Consider the following 18,596-nt stretch of genomic DNA (forward strand, 5'->3'; position numbering starts at 1 on the left):
AGCGAGATTGTATGCTTTTAACTTAATTTGCGTTTTAGGAAGTCTCATTCAATTTTCAAGTCTGCCCCGCTTGCGGTGTGCACATATAATGTATATATGTGTGGGCGCTCGGGGCAAAAGTGAAATGGTACTAACTTTAACGTTATTTTACTAATCTCGTGAAAATAACGTTAAAAGCGGCGGATGGTTAATCATGCATCATGTGGTGACATTGATAGCTGAAAGACACTGGGGTACATGCACCAATCAGTCTCTGTCCCGATTGTTTGAGTGTTATGTGTCTTAGGTCCAAGGCTTGATACAAAACTACAATCGAGTCGGGGGTCTCACTGAAAGCAGCCTCTCTATTCCTACGGGTAGAGGTAAGGCCGTCTACATCTACCCTCCTCAGACCCTACCTTAGCTTTGCTATTGGTGAGATTTACTGAGTATGATGATGATGATGATTCAATTTTCAAGCCGTGGTTACGAATCTAAAGCAAAGGAGAAGCGATTTCTGACATCTTTTCAGCCAAATGTTCCCGTTTCTTTATGATTAATCATTCTGAATCAAGATCTGAAGTTATGATGATGGACATGCGCGGCTAAAACCATTGTGATTTCTACTAGATGAACGATTTCTAGGTTTTGCACAATTATTTTGATTTTCTTATTCTTGTAACTGATACTTCTTGATCACTTGTGTTGCTTTTGGTAAACGTTAATTATATTTGAATTATTTATTATGAAGCGTATTGGTAATTTTCTTGCATCGTTAGCGGGTTAGTAATTCAGTGGGTAGTGGTTTGGGTGGTTATTGTCATTTGGGAGGAAATGAGATCACAGTGGTGGTTGGTAAGTGGTGGCGATGTGGCAGTTGGTGGTGGTGATGGTGATGGTGATGGTGTGCCAGTGTTGGATGGTAAAGAGAAGTTCCTGAGAGGGAGTAGAGAGAGAAGCTAGAGATAGAGAGGTGTAAATAATGAATATATATTTATACATTTTATTAATTATAATTAATTAAATACTTATCTATAAAGTTACCAAAATACCCTTCTAATTAACAGTGGAAATGGATGGCGTTTGGTACGGGGAGTGAAATAGAGATAGGTTATATATACATATGAGAGTAAAATACTATTTTTAAAGGATTAGGACAAAACCATTAAAACGACCAAACCAGAAGAAACAAAACAGAAGTATGTAATTTTCAAAAATCGGGGCAAAACCATTAACTCTAGCTTGTAATTTTCAAACTTGAAAGTATGTTGGCAGACTTCTCATATATGATTGTTTTCAAAAGTTTTGTTTTGGCTCATTCTATACACACCCCCCCTCCTTCCTGATTACACCCCCCCTTGTGAGAGGAAAACTGTCGGTCCCACGCAGGCCCCACCTGTAAGTTTGTGAGAGAAGAGGAGTGAAAAAAGTAAATAGGGGGTGTAGAAAGTAGCACCCTTTGTTTTATACTTCTACTTTATAAAAGATGGCACACATATCAACATTTTAATACGAAGACTTGTGAAAAGTAGCCAGTTGGTCAAATCTTGCATATGTGTTGTGTTTTCAAGACTTGAAAATAAGACTCATTATAGAGGACTTAACATTTTGTTTTATACTTTTCCTATATAAAAGATGTCATCTTTTATTAACTCTAGGTCATCTTTTATTAAAATATTAACTCTAGTAAGTTTAAAAAAAAATCCCCAATCTATTTAATTCTTTTTGATAACAAACATTATAGACTATTTTGATCTTTTTGAAACTTGCATTGAAGATTATGTTTGACTTTGGGGTTTAAAGCCAGTTGTTTACTTTATAAATATACTTAGCATATGAAAAGCTTAGGACGAAAAGCTTGTATGTCATGTAGGATGTGAAATTATCGAATGTGCAACTTAGGACGAAGTTGTGTAGGTACAAGAGAGAAAAATGACAAATCACAAGTGTTGTTGCGATGAAGCAGAGTCGTCTTAGTATCCTTCACACAAAGACGAACTGTTGCAAAATTTAGAAAAACAAAAAGAATAAATTTTAACCATTTGATTTGAGACAAGATCGTTTATAATTGCTAAAAAATGTTCAACAACGATAGATTTTGATTCAAGACAACACGTTAGAGAGAAGCAATTACATGCAACCACATATGTTATTGTTGGCATTAGTGTATAAGTAGTAATTTAGGTATTATCATTGGGGGCTAATGCAAGAGAAACACATGCCCAATAAAGAGGTGGCGGCTGGCGAAGAGGTGGACAGTGGGAGGGAGGAGAGGACTTCGGTGGAAGGGTGGCTCCGGTGGGAGGGTGCCGTCCGTGGGATGGTGGCGGCGGTTGAGGAGATGGGCTGGAGGAGAAGGGGTGGAGAGGTGCTAGAGTTTGTGTGTGTTTCACTGTTGAGATTTTAGGGCAAGAAAAGAGTGACCCAAAAAGAGACATCCCACATCTGCACCAAAAAGAGGACGCACATAGATTTTTTAATGAAAGGTCTTCGAGAAAACAAATAGTCTGCAGACCCAAATGTCTATGCGTAGTCTGCTCGACACAGACATAAAAGGACAAGAACTTTTGGAAAGAAACACACACACTGTGGGATAGGCTGCATAGGTGGTCCTAGCTCTAAGAGTTTGTGGTGGGATACGACGCATAGGCAACAAAGGTACTAGATGTAGCACAAGTGGTTGTTGGTGGTGCCCATTTAGACCCAATTTAAGTTAGCAAGCTTTATTATGGTGGCCCAAATAGAGCCATTAGATAATTAGAGTACACCCAAACTTGTCAGTTATATAAGTAACCAAAATTGACACATTACCCGTCACGTATAATTTTAGCAGACATAAAATTAATTTAAAAAAATTCATCCCTTCATATTTCCTTTTGTTTTTAACCTTCTAACTTTTTAATCTTCCATGTTTAACCCCTTTTCTTTTCTTTAACTTTTCAACCTTCTATCGTTAACCCTTATACTTCTTTTTTTTTTTTTACTTTTTAACCATTATACTTTTAAACCTTCCATGCTTAACCCTTATACTTTTCATCCATTTTTTCTTTACTTTTTATCCCTTATACTTTTAAACCTTTACATGTTTGTTACAAATGGTTTATGGTCATAATTTTTTTTTATTGTTTAGTTATATATTTTCTTTTTACCCAAATCAACCCACATTTTAATAAATAGGTCATGCTTGACCTTAAGATAGGTTGGATAAGTATATCCATAACGAGTCCATGTCAATATGTCATTTAAATAGGGTAATCATCAGCCCACGGGGTAATCAAAAAATTTAGAATATGGTAATGTTCAACTAGGGCTGCAGACGAACCGAAAGAAGAGAAACAAGGTCTTCTTCGTGTTCGTTCGTTGAGGAAATAATGTGTTCATAAACGGTTCATGAACACATACCGAACAAAATTTTATGAACGTGTTCGTTCATTAAGGAAATGAACGTGTTAACGAACATAAACGGACACAAATAATATCGAAGAAGGCGACATAGGCTAGATGTGGATGGCAGAGGGAGTAGTGCTGGAACGTGAAGCCCTAATCATGGAACGAAGATCGATATTATTCATCATTGTATATAATTAAAAGGAGATGGAATGGTGGATAAACATGGTAGGAACAAAGTTTCCTATTTATATGTTAGGGTAATATAAATAAAAATTAAAGAATATAAAAGGTATAAATAAAATAAATAAATATACAAAATCTTTAATCAACAACATAAACAAACGAACACTCACGAACACATTACCGAACGTTCACGAACACAATTATTAAACAAATTTTTTTGCTCATGTCCGTTCATTTATTAAATGAACTTCCCGCCAAATGTTTCACGAACTGTCCGTTGAACGTTCGGCTCATTTATAACCCTACGTTCAACTATATATTTGACCCTTCCAAGTTTCATCTATGTTATTTTACCTTTCTAAATTTCTATCATCAGGTAATAATAAATGTCTAAAATATCATTTAATATTTTACATATCCCATTTCCCCCCATCCTTATGACCTTACCTCAACATCTTATCATACTCTTTTTAAGTCGTTTAACAACAGACAGACCGGTATAATAGAGATAAAATGGTGGAGAATAGTAATTGGGTCGGGTCAGGCAAGGCGTGTTAGGCAAGGGTGCATTTTTTGTACTAGATAAAAATGGCCGTCACGCAAATGTTTATTTGTACATTACTACATTTCACGAGTTTTATAAATATAAATATTAGAGTAAACTGCCAAAATGGTCCATGAGGTTTGGTCACTTCTGCCACTTTAGTCCAAAACTAAAACCTGTTGAATCTGGGTCCCTGTGATTTCAATTTTGTTGCCATTTTCATCCAAAATCAAAATTTGATCAGGTTTTTCAGTTAACATCTAGCTTTTCTGTCTTTTTCCTCCTTTTCAATGAAGGGCAAACTGGCCTTTTAACGTTTTATTATAACAAATTAAAAAATCTGACAATTTTGCTCTTCTTTAAAAGGGAGGAAAATGACAAAAAAAAAAAACTGGATGTTAACTGAAAAATCTGAACAGATTTTGCTTTTGGATGAAAATGACAACAAAATTGAAACCACAGGGACCCAGGTTCAAAAGGTTTGAGTTTTGAACTAAAGCGGCAAAAGTGACCAAACCTCAGGGACCATTTTAGCAGTTTACTCTAAATATTAACATGTTAATTGTTAAATATGAATAATCATCACAATTGTAATATGAACTGATGCAGGTTTTATACATTCTGAACATACTTTTGAGTGACTTTTGGCATTTTTAACCAGTTTCCATTTTAGCTAATTTTATTAATATGACCCTTTTTTAACAGCCAACTAAATCACCGAATAAGCATCCTGGGATGCCCTCAATCGAGCAAATACATCCCCTCCTCCTTAACGGTCAGAGTTGGATGCAAACCCGAGCCACCAAGCCACCAGTTCCGGGGAAAACCCGACAGCCCAAAGGCCCACTGCAGTAAAACCCGGTTCGGCTCGGTTCTAAACTTCATCGCCACCACCAATGTCCTTCAAAGTGATGCTAGTGGGAGTTAAACTTAGGACCTCAACGAGAGAAACCAAGTGACTAACCACTAGAACTTGTCAGGACATTAATATGACCCTTTTGACTCATTAACCTGTAACGGGTCAAAACTGACACCTCCAGGTATGAGAGAATGCCTGTTTTGTCTGGATGAGACACCCAGATAATTTGTCATAAAAGATTAAAATAATTAGGGAAATAAATTACAGCTTTCTTCAATATGTGATAAAAATTCTGTATATTCCTCTCAACAGTTAATAAAAAAAAACTTAACTTTAATATAGCACACACTCAAGATACCTACTTACCTGAGCAGCTTGCATTCCAATAGCCTGTGGGTCCCACCCAACGAGCTCCAAATGGCAGTACTGATCCTTGTACTTGACCAATTGCCATTGTTTCTTCAACCCATTTGTTGAATCGATTGAATTAGGTGACATAAGGCGGATCAATGGAAGCCCATTCGAAAACTTGTTCATACTGGACCGCAGCATTATCCCACGAGTAGTCCCGTTCCATTCCTCTCTTCATCAAACCTAACCAAGAACTCTTGTGCTTCCTGTAAGTCTCGATTGCAACTCGTAGCGCCTGCATCATCCACCATACTATATGAGCTCCATGTATTATGATAGTTAGTTTGTTAGTTAACGCGTCAAACGATGTTTGGGTTATAACAAGTCTTATTTCGTAAGAGAGTAAAGTATACATATGGTCCCTGTGGTTTACCAATATTTTGGATTTGGTCCCTAGCTTTCCAAAAATACACAGATGGTCCCCTGTTTTTTGCACTTTGTAACGCATTTAGTCCTCAGTTTTTTTTCTTTCTAAAAGTACATGGATGGTCTCTGTGATTTGGACTTTGTAACGCATTTAGTCCTCATTTTTTTCTAAAAGTAGATGGATGGTCCCTATGGTTTGCACTTTGTAACGCATTTAGTCCCTAAATTGGACATGCTAAAACCTTTAGATATGTTGGCTGAGAACTAAATGTGTTACAAAGTGCAAACCACAGGGACCATCCGTGTGCTTTTGGAAAGCTAGAGACCAAATCCAAAATTTTGGTAAACCACAGGGACCATCTACGTACTTCACTATTAGTCTTAGTAAGACTTAAAAGACATCTATCTAACACATTGTTTGGAGTTGAATATAACTTACATCCAACATGCTTTCTCTTGTCAAAGGTTTGAACGCCCACCTGTGAAACAAAATGCAAATTAATGTAAGATTGAGACCACAGGTATATTTATTTTACAGTTTCATTAACATGTTTTGACCGAATACATACCCGGTACCTTCACCTTTTCCTTCATCTGCGAATGGATTGAAAGTCTTCACTGTGTCCTGAATACGGTAAAGTCCATACTTAGTCGGGCACCTTTCACAATACTTACTAAACGATATGAAATAATCTTGAGTAAAATGCCATATTCGTCCCTCTGAGGTTTAGCCGGTTCTGCATCTGGATCCAAAAGGTTTGAAATCTTGGCATTTTCATCCGGATCGTTAACTCCATCCATTTTTCTCCGTTAAATCAGGGGTATTTCCGTCTTTTTTGTTGACTTAAAAGGGCAATTCGGTATTTTTCACTTTATGTACAAGCATTTAGCATAAGGTACAAGTATTCAAAATACCCTTAACGAAGAAAAAAGACGAAAATACCCCTGACCAAACAGAGAAAAATGAATGGAGTTAACGAGCCGGATGAAAATGGCAAGATTTTAAACCTTTTGGATTCAGATGCGGAAAAACAAACATTTGGACGAAAGTCGCAAAACTGGCCAAACCTCAGGGACGAAAATGGCATTTTACTCGATAATCTATGATTTTAACTCACTCCAAGTCCTCCGGTACCATGTACCACTGGTACGGTTCCGTATCTCATTGCATACAGCTGATTTAAACCACATGGCTCGAATCTCGAGGGCATTAGTAAAATATCACATCTGCACATTGAGTAAAAGTTAACTTTATCTTCATCTTCATGAACGCTTTTTCATTTTATTTGAGAACATAAACTAGTGTAATTCTTCACCCTGCTGTTATCCGGTGAGATATGGGGACGTTGAATCCAACCCATCCACGGAATTTATCTTTAAACGTTGCTTCAGTGGCTCTCATCCAGTCTTCATATTGTTTTTCTCCGGATCCAAGCATTATCTATAACATGTAAACGTAAGCAAACAAGATGTTGTTTTTTAAGTAAGTTATGTTGGACCAATACGGACAAACTAGATGTTGCTTTTGAGCAAGTAACTTACAAACTGAACATCATCTTGCAACAATTCTGGAGTTCCCGATAGAATTATGTCAATACCTTTCTGGTAGTCCAATCTCCCAATAAACCCTATCTGTTAAGAATGCATATATATTTCAGTGAATTATGCTGTCCCGAATTCACAATGGGTGTACGTACATCTTACCAATGGACAATCTGGCCGAACTGGAAGACCTAATTCCCTTTGAAGAGCAATCTTGCATTCAATCTGCATATCGCATCATAAACAGATCCTTGAAATCACCATAACCATATACTTATGAATAGCTAGAATCGGGTTAACTTATTTCTCAAACAAGTAAAATATACAAAATTGGCTTGAAAGCTATGCAGTTAATGCGGTAAAGAATCGGATATCGGTCTAGGACCGATATTGTAAGATATCGGTTATCGGGTGGGATATTGGTAATTTTAATATCATGCTGAATTTATATATATAGCAGCAATTCAGTATGCTCTCCTACCATTAACAAATTAACCTTTTGCAAGTTGCAAAACACTAACAATTGTAGCAAGTAGGAACTGATTTAAGACTTAAAACACTAACCATGAACAATTAAGACTTAAAACACTAATAGCAGCAATAACAAGAAAGACGAATGGTAGAACTAAGAAGAAAGGTACTAATATCGGGAAAATCGGTTATATATCGGTCAATATCGCTACCGATATTTTACATGGGGACCGATAACCGATATATCGGTGATATCACCGATATTAACTGCATAGCTTGAAAGGAAATGGGTCAAAAGTCAATCAAAGTGTTTGTAATGTATAAAACTTCCTAAATCATTTTATTAAAAAAATCAGATTTTACTGAAATAATTGTATCACACTTATTATTCTTACAACCTTCCCTGAAAGGTCATCAAGAGAGTAATGAGAAGGGATATGCGCATCTAGAGATGGATTCCAGTCATTTATGTCAATGCCATTTGTGATCCCTGCATAGCATATAACCAGATTACTTACACAAATGATCATACTAGAAAGCATAAATAGGTATAATTGAAAACAAGCAATTTAAAACAAAATGATCAACAAGAAGCCTATATGCATTTCTGAAACCATACATTAAAAATGATGTTGAAAGTTAAAACAATAAATTATAAACAATTGCTATAGACAAGTTTACCATATATGGGACAGTGGACTGCAAACTACATACCATTTAAAACAGTCTTTCGACTACCAAGAAGCTCGTCTAGACCATTTCCACCTTCTGGTGTTGTAATTTCCCAAGAATAGCCCTGATCATAATAACCAAACAAAAAAAAATCCTATTACTTTTATTTTTAATAGGTGGAAATAATGTGTGTTGGGTACCATGTTGACATCTACTGTAATACTGTATTCTAGTCAGGTCAGATCATTACTAGTCAATTTGACAGCAATTTTTGTGCATTTTTTCAATTTTTTTAAAAGATTTATTCATTAATCATGGTTGCAAAACCTCGTTACAATAACAATATAAATATTCAAATAAAACAACTTAGGAATTTAGGTGGTTCAATTTGACATTTTGACGTGTTCCTCATTTAGCTACTTTATTAACTTGAGTAAAGTGCACGGATGGTCCCTGTGGTTTACCAAAATTTTGGATTCGGTCCTAGCTTTTCAAAAGTACACGGATGGTCCTTGTGGTTTGCACTTTGTATCGCATTTAGTCCCCAACCAACAAATCTAATGGTTTCAGCAGGTCTATGTTAGGGACTAAATGTGTTACAAAGTGCAAACCACTGGGACCATCCATGTGACTTTTGGAAAGTTGGGGACTAAATGCGTTACAAAATGTAAACCATCAGGACCATCTGCGTACTTTTGAAAAGCTAGAGACCAAATCCAAAAATTTTGGTGAACCACAGGGACCATCCGTGTACTCTTTTTTATTTAACTCATTTGTCACATTTGAGATTAAACACAACCCAAATTTATAAGTAGAAAACTTAAAAAATGTAACCTCCATTATGTTTGATTACTTGTGTGACAATCACATAGTTTCATGGAAGTGAGAAGTTTCGTCTTTTTGATTACCTGGCTAACTGTCAGTATCCGGTCAGCAGTGACAATTGCACCTTTTAGAACATTAACAGCCTCGCCGGTGTCAAGAGCATGTGTTCTTGCCCAAGTAGGAAATACCCACCCCAAAGCTCCGTACCATTCTGGGGGCAATCCAAAATTGCCGTAAGTTGATGCAGGCTCAACTCCCTACAATATTTACAAAAGCTACATATAAAACACACACTTATCTAGCCATAAAATTAATGCATCTCAGCACTATACACTACAACAAATTAGCTAAATACACAACACTTAAAAATGTGGAATTTGGTGAATTTCATGTTCATGTAAATGTTTGTTTTATATCCTTTTGACTTATATTTTTTTGGTTTTTACACAACTTATGTTTTCTTTTTTCTTTTTTTTATTTTAACTTTCAAACTCTTCATTAAATAATACTAATTTTTTTTCCCTGTATGGAATTGTTAAATTTTCATTCAATCAACAGGGTAAGTTGCTGTGGACCACACGCGAAAGCTTGTGAGGATAATCAACATGCCTTTGTCCCCCTAGCGTTTGACACGTTCGGCTCCTTGGCGCCGGAGGCGGTTCGATTCTTGACCAGAGTTCATCGTGTGGTCCACAACAACTTTTCGACCCCTCGGGGGCGAGGCTTTTTTTTTCTAGCTTATTAAAATAGAATATTATGTGTTACATAAGTTGCAATAATATTCTTACAGAATTTGATTGTTAAACATGTTAATTTGGCGTTTTGATACTCTTTTACTCTCAAGTTAATGTTTTCCTCACTTTTGCACCTAAACAATTAACACAATGTAGAGGTACCAGTATAATATGTCATATATTAAGTATTAACTAAGTTATATGTGATTCAAAATCAAGATATGTCTTATAATTTTATCGTAGATAGTAATACTATATTTGTTGGAATACAATAAATAGTTAATATATATATCTTATATTAAAGGGGTGCTGTGGTGTTCCAATAGTGATTACACAAAACTTATGTTATTGAAATTTTTATGTCTTTCTAATTGCGTGCTCTGCTTTTTATGTCTGCTCGACAGAAAACTATATATAGCATTGACTACTACAAAACTCTAATTCTCAGCAAGATTAACAATGAACTCAAAATCCATTGGTGATGAGTTGAATTTTACTCTAAACCGGATTCCAACAATCTTAATGGAGGGGTCTATAAACCATTAATATTGACAGAACCGCCTAAACCTAAGCAAATCGACCGGTTTGAGATTTATACAATTCGGTTCACAGTTTGAAACTTAGAACCGTTTAGGCCGGTCTCGTTTCCCCATTTTCTGAAACACTAGTTAGTGGTTCGGCCGATATTTACTGTGACTGTGAGCAACTCTAAACCTTAACCTCAACAAATCGAACGCAAACCTAAAATGATGAAATTATAATTTTCGGTATTCAAGTAGTAGGTAAGAGCATAAATAAAAGACGTGTGATATTGTAACATCATTTTGGTTTGCTATAAGTTATAACTCTTGTACTTAAACAAACATAAAATAAAACCTGCAGCTAGCACGAATTTCACTAACCTCCTTTCTCCACATTCATAAGTCTGCAGACTATTATTTCTACACTAATATGTATAAAATTCTTATGTTATTACATTTTTTCACATTACGAGTGTTAAGAAGCTAGCAAAAATTTACACATTGCATTGAGTAGGAAAACAAAACAATGTATAAATTAAATATTGTGTAGTGCCAATAGGGTTCACCCTTTCATGTTTGCTACTTAAAACTTATACAGTTACTACAAGCCTATTATCTAGTTATCTACTACCCAATTTTGAAAAGGATCATACCTGGTGTGCTAGATTATGTATCACAACGATACTTCTAGCATCCTTATAAACTCCATGGGGACGATACTTTGCTGCCAATAGCCTAAAAACATAAATCAGAGGTCAGACTGCAGGTATTACAAAATGGGCAGTAAAAACTGTCAATTTATTTTATATTTAATTTTGCACGATAGGAAAAAAAAATGGTTAAGTTAGTGGCATACACTGGAACAAGACCGGTGTGCCAGTCATTGACAAGGAACAAACATTTTTCACCATATGTGAACCCTCCCAAAGGAAGCACTAAAGGAGCCTCACATGCTGCATGAGAAAGTAAGGTGAACCGAAACTGCTCCAAAAAAAAAAAAAGAATGTTAACTTTTGTTAAAAAAGAAGAGTAAAATGCCATTTTCGTCCTTGAGGTTTGGCCAGTTTTGCGACTTTCGTCCAAAGGTTTGTTTTTCCGCATCTGGATCCAAAAGGTTTAAAATCTTGCAATTTTCATCATGCTCGTTAACTCCATCCATCTTTCTCCGCTAAGTCAGGGGTATTTCCGTCTTTTTGTTAACTTAAAGTGCAATTCGGTTTTTTTTCACTTTATGTACAGACATTTAGCATAATGTTCAGATATTCAAAAGACCGAGTTGCCCTATAAGTTAACAAAAAAGACGAAAATACCCTTGACTAAACGGAGAAAAATGGATGGAATTAAAGAGCCTGATGAAAATAGCAAGATTTCAAACCTTCTGGATCCAGATGCGGAAAAACAAACCTTTGGACGGAAATCGCAAAACTAGCCAAACCTCAGGGACAAAAATGGCATTTTACGCAAAAAATAACTTGAAGTAAATGAGCTATTATTTCCTTAATTACTACCTGGTTATCACCAAATGCACCATAAGTGTCACCATATGGATTTCCAGGTCGGTGGAAAGAAGGGTGATCCACAAACACCTGAAAATACCGTAAGAAATATTTATAATAACCAATATATTACATTATTACATGTGATTTTTAAATTTATATCTATTGGTAACATCAAGATTATTGAACTGATTATAATTATAATAACCAATATATTACATTATTACATGTGATTTTTAAATTTATATCTATTGGTAACATCAAGATTATTGAACTGATTATAATGAAGTTGTGTGGGTCCAGAGTATTAATGCTTACAACCTCTCATGAATTATTTAATTCCCTATTAATTTATTATAGTTTTGATAGTACAACGTTGTAACCATATTATATACTTCAGTTATTAATAAAAATGAAGTGTTAGCATGTCAACCAACCCAACCCATATAGACCACACGCATTCGAACGGTTTAAATATGTTATTTTTCCCAAACAGACACAAGATTAACAGGAAAAAAAAAACATTGACCAAGTTTGACCATTTGGTCCCCAAAGATTGCCTCTTACCCAATCAACACCCGCTCTATACTCGTGAAAAAACGCAACCTCGTGTACCCCTCCAGAACAAGTAACCTTAATCCGACAATCAAGATCAACAGCACCAGTAAACTTCTTATCTGCGGGTCCACCGCACAAATATCTAGGTGTAACAACCATTACACGATGCCCTCGTGCTGCAAGTGCAATGGGCAAAGAGCCACAAACATCTCCTAAACCTCCAGTTTTGGAGTATGGTGCTGCCTCGGAAGTAGCAAAAACAATGTTATAGGTCACTTTTGCGGGTCTTGTGTCTGCCAACTCATCATCCACAATCAGTTCTTCATCATTTGATATGTTATCTTGAGAGGTGCTAACTTTGGTGTCACCTGGAATTTCAAGCATTAACTTCAAATCATGATATATACATAAATAACTTTGCAAATAAAGTTCTTGTTTGGTTCATAATTGGCAATCATGCAGTCTGCATTATTAGACTAGTTATATGATTACCATATCTAGAAGGTATCCAAGTGTAATAGTATTCTTTATGAGGTTTTTCTAAATGTATCATACTCTAATATTTAATTACACTCTATAGTATTAATTACAATTAAATGTAAGACTAATGGGTGTGGGCTAGCGCCCCCTTCCACCTCAGACCTTTAACGCCACCAACACTGCCCTCTGGTAATTAAAGGGAGGTGCCAAGCATAAGTTCGCCATGTCATTAACGGGAGTTATCCATTCCAAGTGTGGGGGCCACCTTTTTTGAAACGGAACTTCATTAACGGCGCCAACCCGAAATTCGGGCGGCAACAAGGCTACAACTACATAAATACAAATTTACACCATTCTTCCCAAGTTAAAATTTGTGCTTGGACCTATTTTTGAACCATAAAAAGCTAGCAGCCTTGACGTCACTGAATATTTCTTCGACCTTAGCAGTTTTGCCCGAAAATATCAACTCATTCCTAGCTCTCCATAACCTCCAGCAGGCGATAATCACTATACCTTGGTACACTTCTTTCTCCTTCCCCTTCAAACCGCAGTGGTTATGATTCTCCAAGATGTCTCGAAACGAGAAAGCGTAAAGAAAAGAAGTTCTACACCACATGCTAATCTTCTGCCAAAGTACCATAGCCAAACAGCATGCTGTAAAAATGTGTGTTATGTCTCCGTCTCCGTGCCGCAGAGAGGGCACAGATCATCCACGACAGGAATGACTCTCTTCCGTAGCCACCTTTGATTCAACCAATCACACTTCTTTTTTTTTTGGTTTTGTTTTTTATTTTTTTACTTCAGCAACACCAACTTAGTTAGACTATGGGGTATGGGGCGGGGGTTGGGTACAAACGCCCAAGTCACCACCCCGGGTGGGCTTGGGTTTCGGCGTGGCCCCTTGGGCGGGGGTTTCAGCCCAGGCGTTGGGCGGGCCTAGCGGTCTTCCTTGGCCGGCTCTCATTGGCTGGGTTGGCTAGGCTATAGGTGTCTAGGATTTAAATTTAAAAAACAACTGTTTGGCCAAGCCAAACCCATACCCCAACTACTATAACACGTGGCCAACCCACGCGGGCTAGCCACGCCCCGCCATACCGACCCAACATGCAACTGACCAGCGGTGCCCTTCGAAGTCCACGTGTCAACCCATGCCCCAAACCCCCGCCCACCATACCCACGGTCTTAAATGATGGGCTAGTTAAAGCCACACTCATACGTGGCAACGACCTACCTGGCGCTTTAACTAGTCCATGCTAGTAGTTGAACCCCACCATGCAGCCTAAGGTCCAATAAAATATAACAATCATTTCTAAAATCATCCATTAGTTACTTCATTCTCTCTCCTTATTAAAAGCAGTGTAATTATCTATCTTAAATTCCCCCAAAGTATGTGATATTTTGGCTCATATCAATTTCGACAAATTTCATACATGAAAATTAAGAAGTGATAAAAATGCTATTAATCAACTAAAATAATACACGTCGTACCCTTCTAAATCACTTTAAGAGAAACGTGCAATACAATGAAAGGTATAATAGGTTTTTTAAATACAATTTTATATTAGTTATTTTAAATTACTCCAGTTGTACACACAATTAATTAAATAGTTCTTTTAACTGCTAAACTTGCACACCTTCAATCTAACCTAATTACGAAATTTCACTTAAACTGCCACAAATTCAACATCAAATGATCAATCTCCAAACACATTTCCATATGAATAACAAAACCGATACGAATCATAATCTCAAAACATATCATTCAATGAACAGAACTGCATTATTCAAACACGAACAAAAATTATAAAATCAAACTACTAAAACTCGTTACCTGATTGCGGAATCAAATGAAAACCTACAATCGATCCAGATTCATCCTTCTCAGCGCCTAACAACACGCTATCCTTCCGTACATCTTCAACAGAAGATCCGTCGTGTGAGCTTTTGCTAACCGCTCGCAATTTCACACTACACGTCCTCTGTTTCCTAACTGCAACCGATCGAGTGAGAAAATGCTTATCAACGGCGGATTTCACCGGCGATTTGGCGGTGAAAACAGGGCGTGATTGGAGCAGAGTCTCCATTGGAGACGATAGAGGTGATTGAGGACGTAAAGGATCGTGAATTGGAAGGTGAAATGGAAGATTGTGGAAGTGTGTGAGAGAGAAAGTGTGGTAGTGTGTGTGAGGGTTTTTGTTGGTTGAGGATCTACTATGATAGAAATCCGAAAATAGATATTGCGGTTATAAGTTTGAATATTATTTTGGGGACCTCATTGAAGATGTCAATATCATGTGACAAGTGAGAAGTTACTATTTACAACAAAGTTGTTTTTCTAATTTCACCAAGCGATTCAATATTGTCCCAACTGCCGTAAAACCGTGTTAAATAGAATCAATGTTACACAATTGTTAGTGACCATCAATATTGAAGTTGCGGCGTGTTAATGTAAAGAAATTAAACCAAAACATAAAACACGGAAAAATAATAACTAAGTCGATTTAGGACTCGTGTGTTGTGATAGACCTTTCAAACAGGAAAAATAGGTGACGTAAAAATGTTAACCCACACACGCACGTTGCACCGTGTTAACTCGTAAAAATTAGAACGAAAAGAAAAAACGTTGAACCACACAAGCACGTGTTAACTTGCAAAATCTAGAATGAATCGTAAAACAAACAATTTGCGAAATATGAAAAGTACAGATGAACAAACTTTAAAGTAAAAATGTTGTGTGGTTAAATTGCAAAAGATGAAAAAAATGGGTTAAAAGTAAAAAAAATCAAATAAATGTAGGTTAAAAGCGTAATATAAAAAAAATTAAAACATTCCTACTCATTTGGTACAACTCCTCTGTGCACAAATATATTGCAAATTTGTAGTTTGTAATTAAGTCATTTAACTTTTTATATTTTCGAATTAAGCCTACAAATCAATGAGAGGTGAAGAAGCTTTTGGTTCACAAATTTTTAATATGGGAAGGAATCGGTGTTCATAGTAATTGAATTTCTTTTAAATGGAAATTAGTTTGTTTGAGAAATCTGGAGTATTGTTTCATAAACTACAGTATGAATCTGTTTATTTCAAAACCTTGGAGATGCCTTTGTTTACAAATTCACAACCTTGGGAACCGATTCATACGACGACCAGACGACAGTTTCAGCTTGATTTAGAACTATGGTTTTGCCGTTGTGATGACTGTTAAGTCCTTTGTTGTTTTGACATCTCATCGTTTACCTTATTTTACTGTTTCAAGTTGTTAGCAATATCGCCCATTTGTAGTAATCATCGACAATCTGCATTGATCTCGATCATTTTGTGACATTTTGTTGGTTTATATATCTAACTAGGTGATTTCTCGTGTGTTGCAAGGGGGGCATTCAGTTGGTATCGGCTTGGTTTGTAACAGTATCCGTATGATACCGTCACTCGGTATAGCAAACGAAAGATATGACCAAGAGGATATTGACACATGTTTTGTAATGTTTGAAAATCATATGAAAGAATACCGGTATTAGTTCAGATAATACCGATACTGGTATCGATGTCATTCAGTCAGATTTGGTTTTGTTCGTCACAACCTCGAACGGTAATGGCTCGATTCGTCCAGGTAAAAAAAAATTAACATGTATTAAAACATAGTATTTGAATTTTAATAAAGCATTACATTAAATTACTAAAATAATAAAAAAAGGTTAATAAAATGTATGTTTGTGCTTCGATCACTTGTACATTACTATTCAGAACTCGAATAAATATTAATTAAAAAAATTAAGGAAAATTGGTATTTAATAAACCAACCTTTAACCAGTTGGTAAATAATAATCCAACCTTCAAAATTGGTAAATAATAATCCCACCTATCAACATGTTGGTACTCAATGAACTTTCGTTAATTTTTTTTAACTGGAGTTAGTTTTTATGTTTTATTTATTACACAAACAGTCCCTGTAGTTGTAATTTACTAGTTTTAACTATTTTATGAAACAAAAAAACCACTCGAAAATCCTCCTTTTCCTCGATTTGAGGTTTATAAAATAGTTAAAACTAGTAAATTACAACTACAGGGACTGTTTGTGTAATAAATAAAACTTAAAAACTAACTTCAGTTAAAAAAAGTTAACGGAAGTTCATTGAGTACCAACATGTTGATAGGTAGGATTATTATATACCAATTCTGTAGTTTGGATTATTATTTACCAACTGGTTAAAGGTTGTTTTATTAAATACCAATTTTCCAAAAATTAATTACATGTTAATAAAAGTGAACTAATTTAAAAGTGAACTAATTTAAAAATATTTAAACTAATACTAAAAATACATTAAAAAAAACATCCTATTAATTAAAAAAATCAATATACATCAAAACATAAAAAATACAACTACTCATCTAGATTAGGAATGCAGGTGTTTGGAATATTCTTCATCAGATCCACCGAAGAGGGTGGTCAGTTTTTTGACGACGCAATTCTGTAAAAATACTATGGATCGATTTCATGTTCTGAACCGGCTTAGATGGTATTCCTTATATACTCAACCGCCATGTCATCTTTCACGTCATGTTTCTCATAATGTAGAGGAGCGTAAGGAAGGTGGACTGGGCTTATTAAACAAAAATGGGCCTATTTCTTTTCAAACGAGAAGTTCTCATTTAACATTGAGTCCAGACGTAAGTACTTATATATTACTAATTACTATTACTAATACTCTTAAAGTAGAAAGTCGGTGGTGATTTTTACATATTTAGTCCCTTATACTTTTTCTCTTTGGCTCCTTTAGCTTTCAACTTTTGTTGCTCCGGTCCTTCTTTGTAGTATACTTATTATTTTTCTATTTGTCCCGCCCCCGAGAGAAAGACATGCGAAAAAGAAAAGGGAAGTGCAACAACTTCTGTTCATTTTTGCTACCCCCTTTATTTTCGTAATTAGTAATTTTAGCCCCTACTCTATTTACATGTTATACAAACTAACTCCTCTAATTTTCAACATTCTAACTTTACCCATGTATCACATATAATATACGTTTTTAGCCTATTAAGACTTTTACTAACTTAATTTTCGTTCGATAACTTTCGTTCGCTAATTTTCTTTTAAAGGCTAATTTGTCGTTGTATTTAAAAACTTTGTAAAACTTTTTTTACTCCCTCAAGTCTCTAAAGTTTCCAGCTTACACCTACACGTTACATTGAGATCATCAAATACGTCTAAACACACTTTTTCATATTTTTAACACATTACGTAACGATTGGACTAATACATTCGATATTTGCGATGTACCCACGCCGCAACGCGCGCGGTTCATATTACTAGTTTAACAAAAAAAAAACTGAGTTGACTAGATTTTTGTTTTATTTCGCTTCTTTTTTTAGCAAATAAATAGGCCTATATTTAATTGGGTAAATTGGGCTCATTAGTAGACCCATGATGATATCTATAAGACTAGTTGCACCGGTGCACGACACAGGGACCAAACCCTCCGGACCTAAATCTTTTCATGTTCATATAGCTTTTACGCTCTATAAGATAGAATTTATATGCACTGAATCAGTAGATAGCACAAACAAGCC

The 18,596-nt window shown here is 35.8% G+C and overlaps 1 protein-coding gene across 1 annotated transcript; it reads right to left on the reverse strand.

The window, feature by feature from the left end:
- Positions 1-5,153: 5,153 nt before the first annotated feature.
- LOC110912119 (soluble starch synthase 1, chloroplastic/amyloplastic) lies at positions 5,154-15,251 on the reverse strand. Its single transcript, XM_022156793.2, has 15 exons — positions 14,863-15,251; positions 12,561-12,919; positions 12,006-12,083; positions 11,354-11,478; positions 11,151-11,232; positions 9,326-9,499; positions 8,460-8,541; positions 8,144-8,235; positions 7,437-7,499; positions 7,275-7,364; positions 7,049-7,173; positions 6,851-6,959; positions 6,302-6,357; positions 6,172-6,211; positions 5,154-5,601 (listed from the first exon to the last, which is right to left on the reverse strand). Exons 1-15 carry the CDS (start codon positions 15,113-15,115, stop codon positions 5,443-5,445), a joined length of 1,887 nt encoding a protein of 628 aa, XP_022012485.1. The 5' UTR covers positions 15,116-15,251; the 3' UTR covers positions 5,154-5,442.
- Between the last annotated feature and the right edge of the window lie 3,345 nt (positions 15,252-18,596).

Source organism: Helianthus annuus, chromosome 15, assembly GCF_002127325.2.
Source record: "Helianthus annuus cultivar XRQ/B chromosome 15, HanXRQr2.0-SUNRISE, whole genome shotgun sequence".
Classification (NCBI taxonomy): Eukaryota; Viridiplantae; Streptophyta; class Magnoliopsida; order Asterales; family Asteraceae; genus Helianthus; species Helianthus annuus.

Bases quoted from the DNA above. Each gene is read 5' to 3' on its own strand.
- LOC110912119 (XM_022156793.2), bottom strand. From the start codon at position 15,115: ATGGAGACTCTGCTCCAATCACGCCCTGTTTTCACCGCCAAATCGCCG. The intron at 8,236-8,459 runs GTATGTAGTTTG...TATGCTATGCAG, and splicing joins TCGAAAGACTGTTTTAAATG to GGATCACAAATGGCATTGAC. The intron at 6,358-6,850 runs GTGAGTTAAAAT...TACCGTATTCAG, and splicing joins ATGGTACCGGAGGACTTGGA to GACACAGTGAAGACTTTCAA.